The 13,507-nt window shown below is 42.8% G+C and overlaps 1 protein-coding gene across 2 annotated transcripts in view; it reads right to left on the reverse strand.

The window, feature by feature from the left end:
* Positions 1-13,507, reverse strand: part of LOC138755277 (zinc transporter ZIP6-like) — a 32,032-nt gene that overhangs the window by 4,169 nt on the left and 14,356 nt on the right. For both annotated transcript variants that reach the window (XM_069920979.1, XM_069920980.1), the window contains exons 6-8: positions 9,900-10,011; positions 5,648-6,049; positions 3,446-3,526 (exon numbers count right to left, since the gene is read on the reverse strand). In XM_069920979.1, coding sequence (XP_069777080.1) covers positions 3,446-3,526; positions 5,648-6,049; positions 9,900-10,011 — 595 coding nt within the window. The remainder of the gene's footprint in view (positions 1-3,445; positions 3,527-5,647; positions 6,050-9,899; positions 10,012-13,507) is intronic.

Consider the following 13,507-nt stretch of genomic DNA (forward strand, 5'->3'; position numbering starts at 1 on the left):
GATGTATTAGCATGGATAGAGGATTGGTTAACCAGCAGAGAGTTGGGGTACAGGGGTGTTTTTCTGGTTGGCAGTTGGTAGTGAGCGGAGTGCCACACGGGCTGGGCCCACAACTGTTCACGATATAAAGCGAGCTGGAAGAGGGGTCAGAGTGTCGTGTATCTAAGTTTGCAGATGAGTGGAAAAGCAAATTGTGCAGAGAATACAGAGAGTCTGCATAGAGATATACTGTATACACTCGCGTAATAGTTAACCCCTTTCCCCTTTTTGGCCCCCAAATCATGCGTGTTTCATATGACCCATGTAAAAGTCGACTGCCCTATTTTTGGCTCTGACCACCTGCCCATCTGAACTCCTGATGCCCCAGCAGCAAACCCTCACTTCGGCTGCCCAGCCATCCAAGATCCTGACGCCTTGGCCATGGATCTTCATCCTGGCCTCCCACACATCCAAGCTTCCAATGCCCCATCCGTGAACCCTTGCCTCAGCTGCCCACCCATCGGAGATCCCAAAGTCCCGAATGCCTGCCCAATGAAGATCCTGATAGGAACTGCAGATCCTCGCCCTACTTGCCCTCCAGAGCACCCAATGCCCCACTGTGGACTCTCACTCTGGCCACCTGCCCATACAAGCTCCCGATAACCCAGCCAGACTTTCCCCTATGCCCCAACTGCAGATCCTTTCCTTGGCTGCTGGCCCATCTGAGATCCAAACCCCGACTGCAGATCTTCAACTCAGCTGCCTGCTCATTTCTTGTTTCCGATGCCCCAAACGCAGACTTATCACCTAATTCTGGCCATTCGAGCTCCCAACACCTTGAATGTTGCAGGTACCTAGCACAGTCAAACGTTTGACCCGTGTAAAAGTCGACCCATCTAAATTTGACCCGAAAAATTGGTTCAAAAAAATAATTGACTATTACACTAATATATACGGTAGATAAGTTAAGTAAAAGGGCGAGGGTCTGCATATAGAGTATAAAGTAGGCAAATGTGAGGTTATCCACATTGGAAAGAAAACTGGAAGATCAGCATATTATTTAAATAGCAAGCAATTTGTGCAGAAGCACTTGGGAGCAAAAGGTTGGTTTGCAGGTGCAGCAGGCTATCAAGAAAGCAAATAAAATGTTGGCCTTCTTTGCTAGAGGGATTGAATTTAAGAGCAGGGAGATTATGCTGCAATTGTACAAGGTACTGGGAGTACTGCGTGCAGTACTGGTCTCCTTACTTGAAGAAGGATGTTCTGGCCATGGAAGCGGTGCAGAGGAGGTTCATAAGGTTGATTCCAGGATGAAGGGGTTAGCCTATAGGACAGATCAAGTCATCTGGGTCTGTACTCTCTGGACTGTATAAATTTAGCACTTTACTCCCAATTCAGTCTTTTAGACTGTTACACTGAAGTCACACCTGCCCTAACAGGTGGCACTAAAGATTCCATCAAGTAGAGCAGAGGGATCCAGGATTACAGGTACAAGGTACTTCTTTGGCTTGGCTTCGCGGACGAAGATTTATGGAGGGGGTAAAAAGTCCACGTCAGCTGCAGGCTCGTTTGTGGCTGACAAGTCCGATGCGGGACAGGCAGACACGGTTGCAGCGGTTGCAGGGGAAAATTGGTTGGTTGGGGTTGGGTGTTGGGTTTTTCCTCCTTTGCCTTTTGTCAGTGAGGTGGGCTCTGCGGTCTTCTTCAAAGGAGGTTGCTGCCCGCCAAACTGTGAGGCGCCAAGATGCACGGTTTGAGGCGTTATCAGCCCACTGGCGGTGGTCAATGTGGCAGGCACCAAGAGATTTCTTTAGGCAGTCCTTGTACCTTTTCTTTGGTGCACCTCTGTCACGGTGGCCAGTGGAGAGCTCGCCATATAACACGATCTTGGGAAGGCGATGGTCCTCCATTCTGGAGACGTGACCCATCCAGCGCAGCTGGATCTTCAGCAGCGTGGACTCGATGCTGTCGACCTCTGCCATCTCGAGTACTTCGACGTTAGGGATGAAAGCGCTCCAATGGATGTTGAGGATGGAGCGGAGACAACGCTGGTGGAAGCGTTCTAGGAGCCGTAGGTGGTGCCGGTAGAGGACCCATGATTCGGAGCCGAACAGGAGTGTGGGTATGACAAAGGCTCTGTATACGCTGATCTTTGTGAGGTTTTTCAGTTGGTTGTTTTTCCAGACTCTTTTGTGTAGTCTTCCAAAGGCGCTATTTGCCTTGGCGAGTCTGTTGTCTATCTCATTGTTGATCCTTGCATCTGATGAAATGGCGCAGCCGAGATAGGTAAACTGGTTGACCGTTTTGAGTTTTGTGTGCCCGATGGAGATGTGGGGGGGCTGGTAGTCATGGTGGGGAGCTGGCTGATGGAGGACCTCAGTTTTCTTCAGGCTGACTTCCAGGCCAAACATTTTGGCAGTTTCCGCAAAGCAGGACGTCAAGCGCTTACAATGGTGAAAAAACACAAAACTGCTGGAGGAACTCAGTTACCACCTATGGATGCAGCAAGACCTGCTGAGTTCCTCCAGCAGTTTTGTGTTTCACCATCTTCAATGGTGTCACAGGTAGATAGGGTGGTCAAAAAGGCTTTCAGCACATTAGCCTTCAGCGTATTGAGTATAGAAGTCAGGAGGCTATGATGTAGTTTTACAAGAAATTGGTGAGACTCCATTTAGTGTATTGCATTGAATTTTGGCCACTGTGCTGCAGGAAAGATGTTGTCAAGCTGGAGAGGGTGCAGAGATTTACGAGGATGTTGCCAGGACTCAGGAGCCTGAACTACAGGAAGAGGTTGAGCAGGTTATGGCCTTATTCCTTGGATTGCAGGACGATGAAGGGTAATCCCAGAGGTGTACAAAATTATAAGGAATAAATCAAGTGACACAAAGTGTATGGTTGTATGGAACACGCTTTCAGGATAAGGTTGCAGAGGCAAGTACTATTGCAATGTTCAAGAACTAAATTGGAAGAATACATGGAGAAGATGGGTTTAGAGGAATATGTGCCAAATGCAGTCAGGTGGGACTAGTGTGGTGGGATATTCTGGTTGGCATGTACAAGTGAGGGTGAAGGGCCTGTTTCCACACTGTGACTCTATGATTAGTTTGACAAGGAACAGGGAGTTGTCACAGCTTCCTGGAATAATATTTATTCCAACCTCACTTAAACAGATGTGTTTGTGGAGCTTGTTGAGCATGGATTGACTGACTTTATTTTTCTACTACAAGTGACAAAACAAAACCATTACTATATACTTTGAAAAGTCAGGTTAATGAAGACTGAATAAACACTGTAAATATTGGCCCTACAGGAAGAAATGACTGTGGAAGAACTGGTACAAACTCTATGCTGGAAGGTGCTGGGGTCCTGTAAACATTTCTAACAGGGTTGTACATTTTTTACCTTCCGAACTCTGCAGTCGTGGCCAAGTATGTTGTTATGTGGCTGTTTGGTTTTAAACACTTACCCAGCTCGTGAGGCAGTTCATGACAGAAAACTGCAACAGATGTACTCAATCCACTCGATAAACCTCCAGTAAAAGCAGCTCCTAATACAAGATTGAATTAAACATCAAAAACAAGTTTAATTAATTGAGCTAAACGTGTCTGTTAACAATGCTGAAATTGAAAATAATTTATTCTCATCACTCAAAATAAATATTAAGCTACTTCAGACTCCTGCAATAAATGATTGCATTTCCAATGAACTGACAGCAAGCATGCACTGAAATGTGTTATAACAGGGGTTTTCTTAACACCCCAAGCTCATAAGATGGAAAAGGTAATGAGTGGGTTGCTAATCTATCAATATGAGCTAGCCTGTCACAGCTCTAACGCAGATCCTGCATTAGATCACTGTGGTTCCTGTGAGTGCTGCAGTAACATAATCATCCAGAATGAGAAATAAACCAGTCACTGGTGGTACCATCAGGCTACAGACCAACAGGCAGAGTAATAAAGCATAGAAACAGACCCTTCTGCCCAATGTTCATGCTGACCAAGGTGTCTACGACAGTCAGGCCCATTCGCCCCATGCCTTCTAAATCAGCCATTCACAAACGTTTTTTGGCTATGGCTCCTTTAGGACTCTGCTCAAAGTTTATGGGCCCTCTTCTCTGTAGAACAGTCAAGTTTAGTGGTTCTTCCGTACTTCTTTTATTGACTACATTAAAAGCAAAAAATATTTCATGATTTCAGTCCATGGCCTCCCTTAAAACTGCTGTGGCCCCTAGAGGGGGTTGTGGTGTGTATGGACCCAATGAGAATGGCTGCTTGTAACCTTTCCTCTCCATGTACCTGTCTAAATGTCTTTTAAACACTGTACCTGTACTAGCTGGAAGGTCAAGGGAGACCTGGACTGAGAACTGGGAAGTATCTTTAGTCACAATTGCCATTTTTGCACAACATATTGCTCTTTAAGAATCTATAAGTATTCATGACCATCTCATTTAACTCCCTCCACCACATACTGTGCTGCAGTGTTTCTGTATCTGTATCAGGATGTGGTAGAGAGGCAGAACACAGGCAAAGATGTATCTGGGTTCCAGCAATCTAATACCATCTTTGCAGCTGTTTAACGAATGGATTTTATTTACATCTTTTTCAACCAGAATTGCTGCTTTAAACATCTGTGAAGCTGCACAACAATAATCTGTCTGCACTTCCATAGATGGAGACAGTTTTTATTCAGAGAACACTGCAGGTAGTTGTTAATTTAAAAAAAAACAAGGGGTAGAACTCAGTACCACAGGAAAGGGTGTGAGGGTGTTATAATTGGTGGAAGAAAGAAAGGATACATTGAGATAGCGAGGTGGTGTAAAACAAAGGGAGCAGCATTAACTCAGAGATAGGCTGAAATTCCTGTTTCTGTGTCTATAAACTTTTAGTGCCAATTTTCTACTTACTTCAAAATTGCCCCAAACTCCTCAGCACCAAATTTTAACAAATAGAAAACTTTTTAAACAAAAATGCAATGAACAAACTGCCTGAAAGGACAGAAGCTGATTCAATATTAAAGTAGAACAAAAATTATAGTTATTTAAGGGGAAAAGTTCAGGGGCAGGAATAGGTGAGTTAGTCCAGTTGGGGAGTTCTATCAAGAAAGAGTAAACTCATGCACAATGGGCTGAATAGCTCCTTTTGAACCTGCATCACTCCACCCATAATTACATTCACAGATTCAGTGAGCCATTTTTATCCTGAAAAAAAATTCTCAACCACACACTCATGAACATCCTTCATCATCCTGAACAGATACTCTTCTCACCGCTACCTTTGGGTAGAACATACAGAAGTTTGAAGTCCAGCACCTCAAGGTTCAAGCACAGCTTCTTTCCAAGAGCAATTGGACTCTTGAACCTCCCCTTGTTACGCTAATCAGGGACTGCTCTGATACCATGAAAGGATTGTCTGTGCTAATGCAATGTAATATTTTCTTGTTCTATCTGAATATTTATTATCTATCTTTTGCATTTATTATCTCTTTATAATTCAATTAAGTATACTATTGTAAACAAAGAATCTGTTTACTGCAGCAGGAAATTCTGTGCTGTGTACAATGTATATGACAATAATTCATTATTATTATCATCAACTCTCCAGAGCCAGCTCTGTGTCTGGCATAATGCAAACATGACATTTCAGTGGTTTTATGGAGGGTAAAGACTCACCAATGGCTAAACCGTCGCTGAAGTTGTGGAGTCCATCACCCATTATCACCATCCATGCAAGCGCTGCTATCCCTGCATCCTTCAGGTCCTCCTGGAAGTAGTGGTGGCCGTGGCTGTGGGGGTGGTGGTTCTGGTGGTGATGGTGGTGCAGAATATGATGGTAGCTGTGGTGGTGGTGATGGGAGTCGTCAGCGTTCCCGATGGTATCGTGGAAGTGAGAGTGGCATTTGTTCTCACACCCTCTGGGCACATAAGTGGTGTAGCTTCCTTCTGGGAGAGCATGGACAATCATCACTTCTTGCTCTGGAGTCAGTGAGTTTTGACTGTAATCCAGAGAGGGCAAGTTTGACTGATCCTTGGATTCACCCAGAGAGTTATCCAGATCTGTAGACTGTAAAAACTCTATATTTCAAAAAGATACATGGAATGAAATAGAAAAATACATGCACTGTACCAGGGTGCTGAAAAACAATTCATCCAACAGACAAAGAAAGACAATTCAGGGGGAATCATCCAGAATCTGGCCTTCAGAAATAGTTGTCTTCAATACAAGATGGAAAGCAATATACAATTTGTATCATTCTGGTGCTTCAAGATATTTTCACTGGAAAAGAAACATTAAAACTTACTACCTAGCTGAAAATAGCTTATTTTGGATTTTAGGAGGGAGAGGCCAAGAGACTACGCACTTACCCACATTGATGGGACAGCAGTGGGGAAGATTTACCTTCAAATTCCTGAGAGTCCACACATCAGAGGATCTCTCCTTGTGTGACACATTGAGGGAACAATGAGGATGGCACCGCAGCACCTCTACTTTCTTAAAAGTCTGATGAGATTTGACAGATTTCAAATTAATTATGGAGAATCATAGGTCTGGGCCTCGGGTTGAGATTCTAAATTGGAGAAAGGCCAATTTTGAGGAAATTAGAAAGGATCTGGAATGCGTGGATTGGGATGTTGTTTTCGGGCAAAGGTGTCCGAGGTAACTAGAAGACCTGCAAAGGTGAAATTTTGAGAGTACAGAGTTTGTATGTTACTGCTAAAGGATTAAAGGCAAGGTTAGCAGGCATAGGTAACCTTGGTTTTCGAGGGCTATTGCAAATCTGGTCCGGAGTAAGAGAGAGGTGTATAGCAGCTAGAGGCAACATGAAGCAAATGAGGTACTTGAAAAGTAAAAAAAAAATGCAAGAAATAAATGAAGACATGCAGATGCTTTTGAAGACAATATGAAGGAAAATTCTAAAGGTTTCTACAGGTACATTATGAGCAAAATTGGTCCCTTTGAAGATCAGAGTGGTCAGCTTTGTATGGAGCCAAAAGAGATGGGAGAGACCTTAAATGGCTTTTTAAAAAAAAAAATCAGTATTCACTTAGGAAGCGGGCACAGAGTCGTGGGAAGTAAGGAAAACAAGCAGTGAGATCATGGAACCTATACAGATTAAAGAGGAGGAAGTGCTTGCTGTCTTAACGCAATTAAGGATGGATAAATCCCCAGGGCCTGACAAGATATTCCGTTGGACCTTGAGGGAGGCCAGTGTAGAAATTGCAGGGGCTCTGGCAGAAATATTGAAAATGTCCTTAGTCATAGATGTGGTGCAGGAGGATTGGAGGGTAGCTCACGTTGTTCTGTTGTTTAAAAAAAGGCTCAAAAAGTAACCCTGGAAATTATAGCTGGTGAGCCTGATGTCAGTAAAAGATGTTTAAAGAGATCAGATATCCAATTATTTGTATAGCCAGGGACTGATTAGGGATAGTCAACATGGCTTTGTGTGTGGTAGGTGGTGTTTTTAGAAGGTTCCAGGAAAGTTGACAAAGGAATGGCTGTGGATGTTGTCTACATTGGAGTTTAGTAAGGCCTTTGACAAGGTCCCACATGTGAGGTTAGTCAGGAAGGTTTAGACACTAGGTAATGATGAAGTAGTGAACTGGATTCGATAATGGCTGGTCAGGAGAAGCCAGAGAGTAGTGGTGGATGATTGCTTCTCAAAATGGAGGCCTGTGACTAGTAGTGTGCCTCAGGGATAGGTGCTGGGACCATTGTTGTTTGTCATCTGTATCAATAATCTAGATGATAATGTGGTAAATTGGATCAGCAAGTTTGCAAATGACACTAACATTGGAGGTGTTATGGACAGTGAAGTTTTTCAAAGCTTACAGAGGGATCTGGACCAGCTGGAAAAATGGGCTGAAATATGGCAGATGGAATTTAATGCAGTGTAAGGTGTTGCATTTTGGAAGAACAAACCAAGAAAGGACATACACAGTAAATGGTAGGGCACTGAGGAGTGTGGTAGAACAGAGTGATCTGGGAATACAGGTGCATAGTTCCCTGAAAGTGGTGTTACAGGTGGATAAGGTTGAAAAGAGAGCTTTTGGCGTATATGCCTTCATAAATCAGAGTAATACATATAGGAGTTGGAATATTATGGTAAAGTTGTATATCCTGTAATGAGTTTGTACATTCTCCCTGTGTCTGCGTAGGTTTTTCCCGGGGCTCCAGTTACCTCACGCTGTTCAAAACATACTGGGGTGTAGGTTAATTGGGTGTAAATTTGGCAGTACAGGCTCATGGGCCAAAATAGCCTGATACTGTGCTGTTTGTCTAAATTTTAAAAAATAAGACACTGATGAGGCCAAATCTGGAGTATTGTGTGCAGTTTTGGTCACTAACTACAGGAAAGACATTAATAAGTTAGAAAGAGTGCAGAGAAGATTTACTAGGATGTTGCCTGAACTTCAGGAACTGAGTTACAGGGAAAGGTTAAATAGGTTAGGACTTTATTCCCTGGATTGTAGAAGAATGAGGAGAGATTTGATAGAGGTATTTAAAATTATGAGGGAGATTGACAGAGTAAATGTTGATAGGCTTTTTTCCACTGATGGTAGGAGATACAAACCAGAAGATAGGTTAAGGGTGCAAGGGGAAAGTTTAGGGGGAACATCTTTATAGAGTGGTGGGAGTGTAGAATAAGCTGCCAGCTAGAATGGTGAATCCAGGCTCAATTTTAACATTTAAGAAGATTGTGGACAGGTACATAGATGGAAGAGATATGGAGAGTTCAGTGCAACTAGGCAAAAAAAAATGGTTCGGCACAGACTAGAAGGGACAAAGGGCCCTGTTTCATTGCTGTCATGTTCAATGGTTTTATGTTGTTGAATATTCTTCTACACGTGCACTGTGGAAATACGTTAACTTGGTGCCCAGGAACACAGAAGGTTGCAGAAAGTAGCAAATGTGGCCAAGTCCATCACAGGCACTGAGTTAACATCACCCTGGTCACAATTTTTCCACACTGCTACCTTCGGGCAGAAGATACAGAAGCCTGAAAACTAGCACCTTGAGGTTCAAGTATATTTTTTATCCAACAGCTATCAGGCTCTTGAACCTCCTTATACTTCTCTAACTCTAACCACAAAGTACCCCAGGATCACCAAAAGATTTGTCCGCCATCCTAAAATGTCATTTTTTTTCTTGCACTAACTGCAACTGTGAACACTTTTTTTTCTGTCTTGGCATATTCTGTTAATTTAATTGACACCACTCTACTTGGTGCATCTTACATACCTGTCTAGTTGTATCAGGCGCGAACTTCAGAGCATCAGTACATTGTACTTGTGTAGAGGAGACTAAACTCTCAATTCATATCAATGCATTCAGCAGCTTCCTAAACATTGCCACATTGTTCACATTTACTAGTCAATGAAAGTGCAGGACATCTTGATGCTTGGCCAATCTGTGCACAGCAAGTAATGACCCCTTTAAAGATGAATCCGTTTGCACTCCTGTTCCCTAAACCACATCCCAGCACTAAGTGAATACCAGCAATTAACAGGTGTCATGAGTCACATAATTTGCTTTCTAACCCTTGCCAAAAGGATGCCCCAAATGCTTAAGGGCAGTGGTGTGGAGGCATCAAATGCTTAAACCTTTTGTTGAATACATAATTTATGACCAAAATCTTAAATTCACTAAAGCTTTAGATCCCCTGCTGCTTGCTTAGTCTAAGGTCCCCTTTAATTCATTCCCTTCACCACTATTGCAATGCAGAATTTCAGCCCATTTTACTCCACCGAAATAAAAAATGTATCTGGATTTCTGGTGCAATCCCAGAAATTCCTTTGTTTGAGGACTGGTAGCTATCTGTACAAAATTCTGTCATCCACTCACAGAGTAGTGCAACACAGATTTCAGCCTCAGAAATGTGTGAAAGTGTGCTTCCGTTTATTGGAGATCCAGTAACAATCCTACCTGTCAATGGTTTCGGAGATGGGCTGTCATCCTTGGAGAACTGTTGTGATTCCTGGGGCTCCATGTTTCTGTCAAAATCTACATCTTGGTCATCCTGGTTTGATTTCTTTTGCTATTAAAACAAAATAATACATATTAGCATTGCGCGATACCATTGAAATAATGAAGATTAAGGTAACATTGAAGGAAGAAAATCACCTGAGCATTTGGAAAAGAGAAATGTCCAATACGACAGTTTGAGAGGTCTTAATGCCAGCCCAAGCCAGATGAGGCTGACACCAAATATAATTCTATATACAGATACAGCATGGGAACAGGCCCCTCCAGCCTATGACCCCATGCCACCCAATTAGACCCATGTGACCAAATAACCTACCAACCCTGTATGTCTTTGGAACGTGGCAGGAGACCAGAGCACCCAGAGGAAACTCATAGACACAGGGACAACATACAAACTCCTTACAGGCAGCTAACTAAAAACACAAAATCTAAGGGGTAACCTGCAGCATTTAGAATAGGCATTGGTAAGTCTTGCTCAATTTTTGTTCAGTTATTAATTATGACAGGACGGGACAGTGTGCTGTAGGGAGTTATGGACACTGTTAATTGAAGGGTTTCTTGAGGAGCTCTGTCAAAGGAAGCTGATAACCTCCCAAAACTTTCTTGGCTCTCAGAAAGTAGGTCCTGGGTATTTGGGCCACAGAAAATGTTGTAGTTATCAGCAAGTCACCTCCTCCCTGGTCCTCAATACCTTCTTATAGAGCTGCTTTTTTCTCCCCACCTTGAAATATGCCAGAATTGGCAGTTCAAGAAATCCCTGTGTTTGTGATTAATCAACTCCTGCATTTGATTGGGACTGGGGTCTTTCAGCAAAGAAGCCAGGAGCCTTTTCTAATTCTATGGATGGGAGTGGTCTGTGGTTCTGCTGGGAGGTGATGTTAGAGTGGAGTTCTCACTCTGTGGGTCCACGTCCTGTCGCACTGATTCCTTTTTAGCAATTTTCCGCTGCTACTATTCAGGAATCACACTGGATGAGGCAATTATTTGGGAAAGGCCATAGTTATAAGAGTGTGATAATTTAGGCCTAAAGTGCTCAGGTATTTTGTCTCGGAAGTCATAAATCATTGGAATTCCCTACCTTCGGTTGTGGAGGTTGGGTCATGGTTTAAGAGAGGGATAGAAAGAGGAGGTGGAGCCTGGGTTAATCAGTCATGATCAAATTGAACAGTGAGATAGGACTGAGGGACATGTTCCTGCTCCTCCTATTGATTGGAAACCATCCTAAGCACGCAGATATAGCCAGCATGGATGCCCACATACACTTCACACACAGGTTCTCGATTCTCAAGCATAGTTGAACAAAAAATGTTCAGAGAAACAGAGGAATAAAAGGGGGTAGAATCCTGAGTGAGCAAAGGGAAGCTGGAGGGAAATTTTCAATTGGGATGTGCAACCCTCTTACACATCAATAAGGCCTCAGGTCTCTGCTTCCTTCTTGAATGCAGAGCCATTCAGTCCCCATTGATTAACTCTCTTCTATTTGATAGAACTTGTCAACACTCTCGACAACTTTTCTTTTGGATCCTCCCATTCCCTCCACGATATGTGGACCAGTCCCTGTTCCAGTCACAGTCAGGTACCATTCCCCAGCTCTTCCTCCACTACATTGAAAACTGCATTGGTGCCATCTCCTATACCCTTGCAGAACTCAATAACATCATTAAATTCACTACCAACTTCCACCCTGCCCTTAAATTTTACATTTTTGACATATTCTCCCCTTTCTGGACTTGTTTCTCCATCTCAGGAGACAAATTATTCACAGACACGGATTACAAATCCACTGATCCTTTCTCATTCTGCCCCTTGTAAGGATATCTTCTCCCAATTTCTCTGCCATATCTCTTCCTAGGAATGAGGCTTTCCATTCTAGGACATCCCAAATGCATATCTATCTTCAAGAAACATAGCTTTCCTCCACTGTTATTGATAAAGGCCTTAGTCATATTTCCTCCATTTTCCATGCTTCTGCCCTCAGCCCACCTCTCCCCAGACAGAACAAGGACAGAGTTCATCTGGTCCTCACTTTCCACTCCACCAGCCTCTGCATCCAGCATATTATCTTCTGAATACTTCTGCCAACTGCAACATAATCCCTCCAACACCTGCAATGTCCCTCTGCTCTTTTCACAGGGATCAAGTTCTCTAAGACTCCCTAGTCCTCCCTCCCCAACTACCTTTCCATCCCTTCAGGTACTTCCAGCTGTAAGCACAGTAAGTGCAAACCCTGTCCCTATGTCTCCCCTCTCTCTTCTCCATCTAGGGGTACAAACAGTCCTTCTAGGTGAGGCAGAGCTTTACCCACTCATCATCCAACATTATGTACTCCCTTCAGTGTTCCAAATGTGGTTTCCTCAACATCGCTGAGACCCCATGCTTCACCAAACACCTCCTCTCTGCAGTTCCTAGTTGACAGTCATTTCAATTTCCATCCCTGTTTCCAAACAGATATCTCTGTCCTCAGCCTCATCCATTGCCAGGTGAAGTTGAATATAAATTCTCTCCTTTAACACTGGGCCTTTGATTTTTGTTGACTAGATTAAGGCAGGTTACTGCTGCTACCCCCTTATCTTATGGAAATTCAGGTTGGTTGGGCCGTTCCGGACTTCTCCAATCTAACCATCTACCTGAGAATGCTACCAATCTCCCAGTCAGCCAGCACCCAGACCATTGCTTGAAGATCTGAAGACAGAGCTCCAAACTTTAAGACTTAACAAGCGTTATTTGCTATTTTAATCACTCTGAATGGCATCTCAGACAGTAATGTTCTAAATGTCCTTACCTATAGTACTGATGTTTCGAGCAGCTTCGGTTAGTCAAACAAATGCCAGATTATGTGCCAGCTTCAAGCAATGACCAACAACTTGTCAATTTCTTTGCAAATTTTTGCATGGAGCATTTCTTTTTTTTTAAATTTTTTTATTTTTCACACTATAAACCATATTGATCAAGATACATACATTTTCCTTCTTGAATATATACAGTGTCGTTTTCTCCCCTCCCTCCCTCCCTCCCTACCTCCCCTCCCTCCCTCCCCTCCCATTTACATAAAGTTCAGAAAATAAGATACATTAAACCCGTCAAACAATGTTGTCACTCAATAAAAATAAACACGAAATTCCACTGAGTCAGTTCTTTTCATTCTCTTCTCCTTCTGTCATTTTAGGTGATAGAAGTCCCCGGTAGGTTTTCTCTATTATGTTTCATGTATGGCTCCCATATTTGTTCAAATATTGTAACGTTATTTCTTAAATTATAGGTTATTTTTTCTAATGGAATACATTTATTCATTTCTATATACCATTGTGGTATTCTCAAGTTATCTTCTAATTTCCAGGTTGACATAATACATTTTTTTGCTACAGCTAGGGCTATCATAACAAATCTTTTTTGTGCTCCATCCAAATCAAGGCCAAATTCTTTGTTTTTTATGTTACTTAGGAGGAAGATCTCTGGGTTTTTTGGTATATTGCTTTTTGTGATTTTATTTAATATCTGGTTTAGATCTTCCCAAAATTTTTTCACTTTCTCACATGTCCAAATTGCAT

This window comes from Narcine bancroftii, chromosome 2, assembly GCF_036971445.1.
Source record: "Narcine bancroftii isolate sNarBan1 chromosome 2, sNarBan1.hap1, whole genome shotgun sequence".
NCBI classification, from domain to species: domain Eukaryota; kingdom Metazoa; phylum Chordata; class Chondrichthyes; order Torpediniformes; family Narcinidae; genus Narcine; species Narcine bancroftii.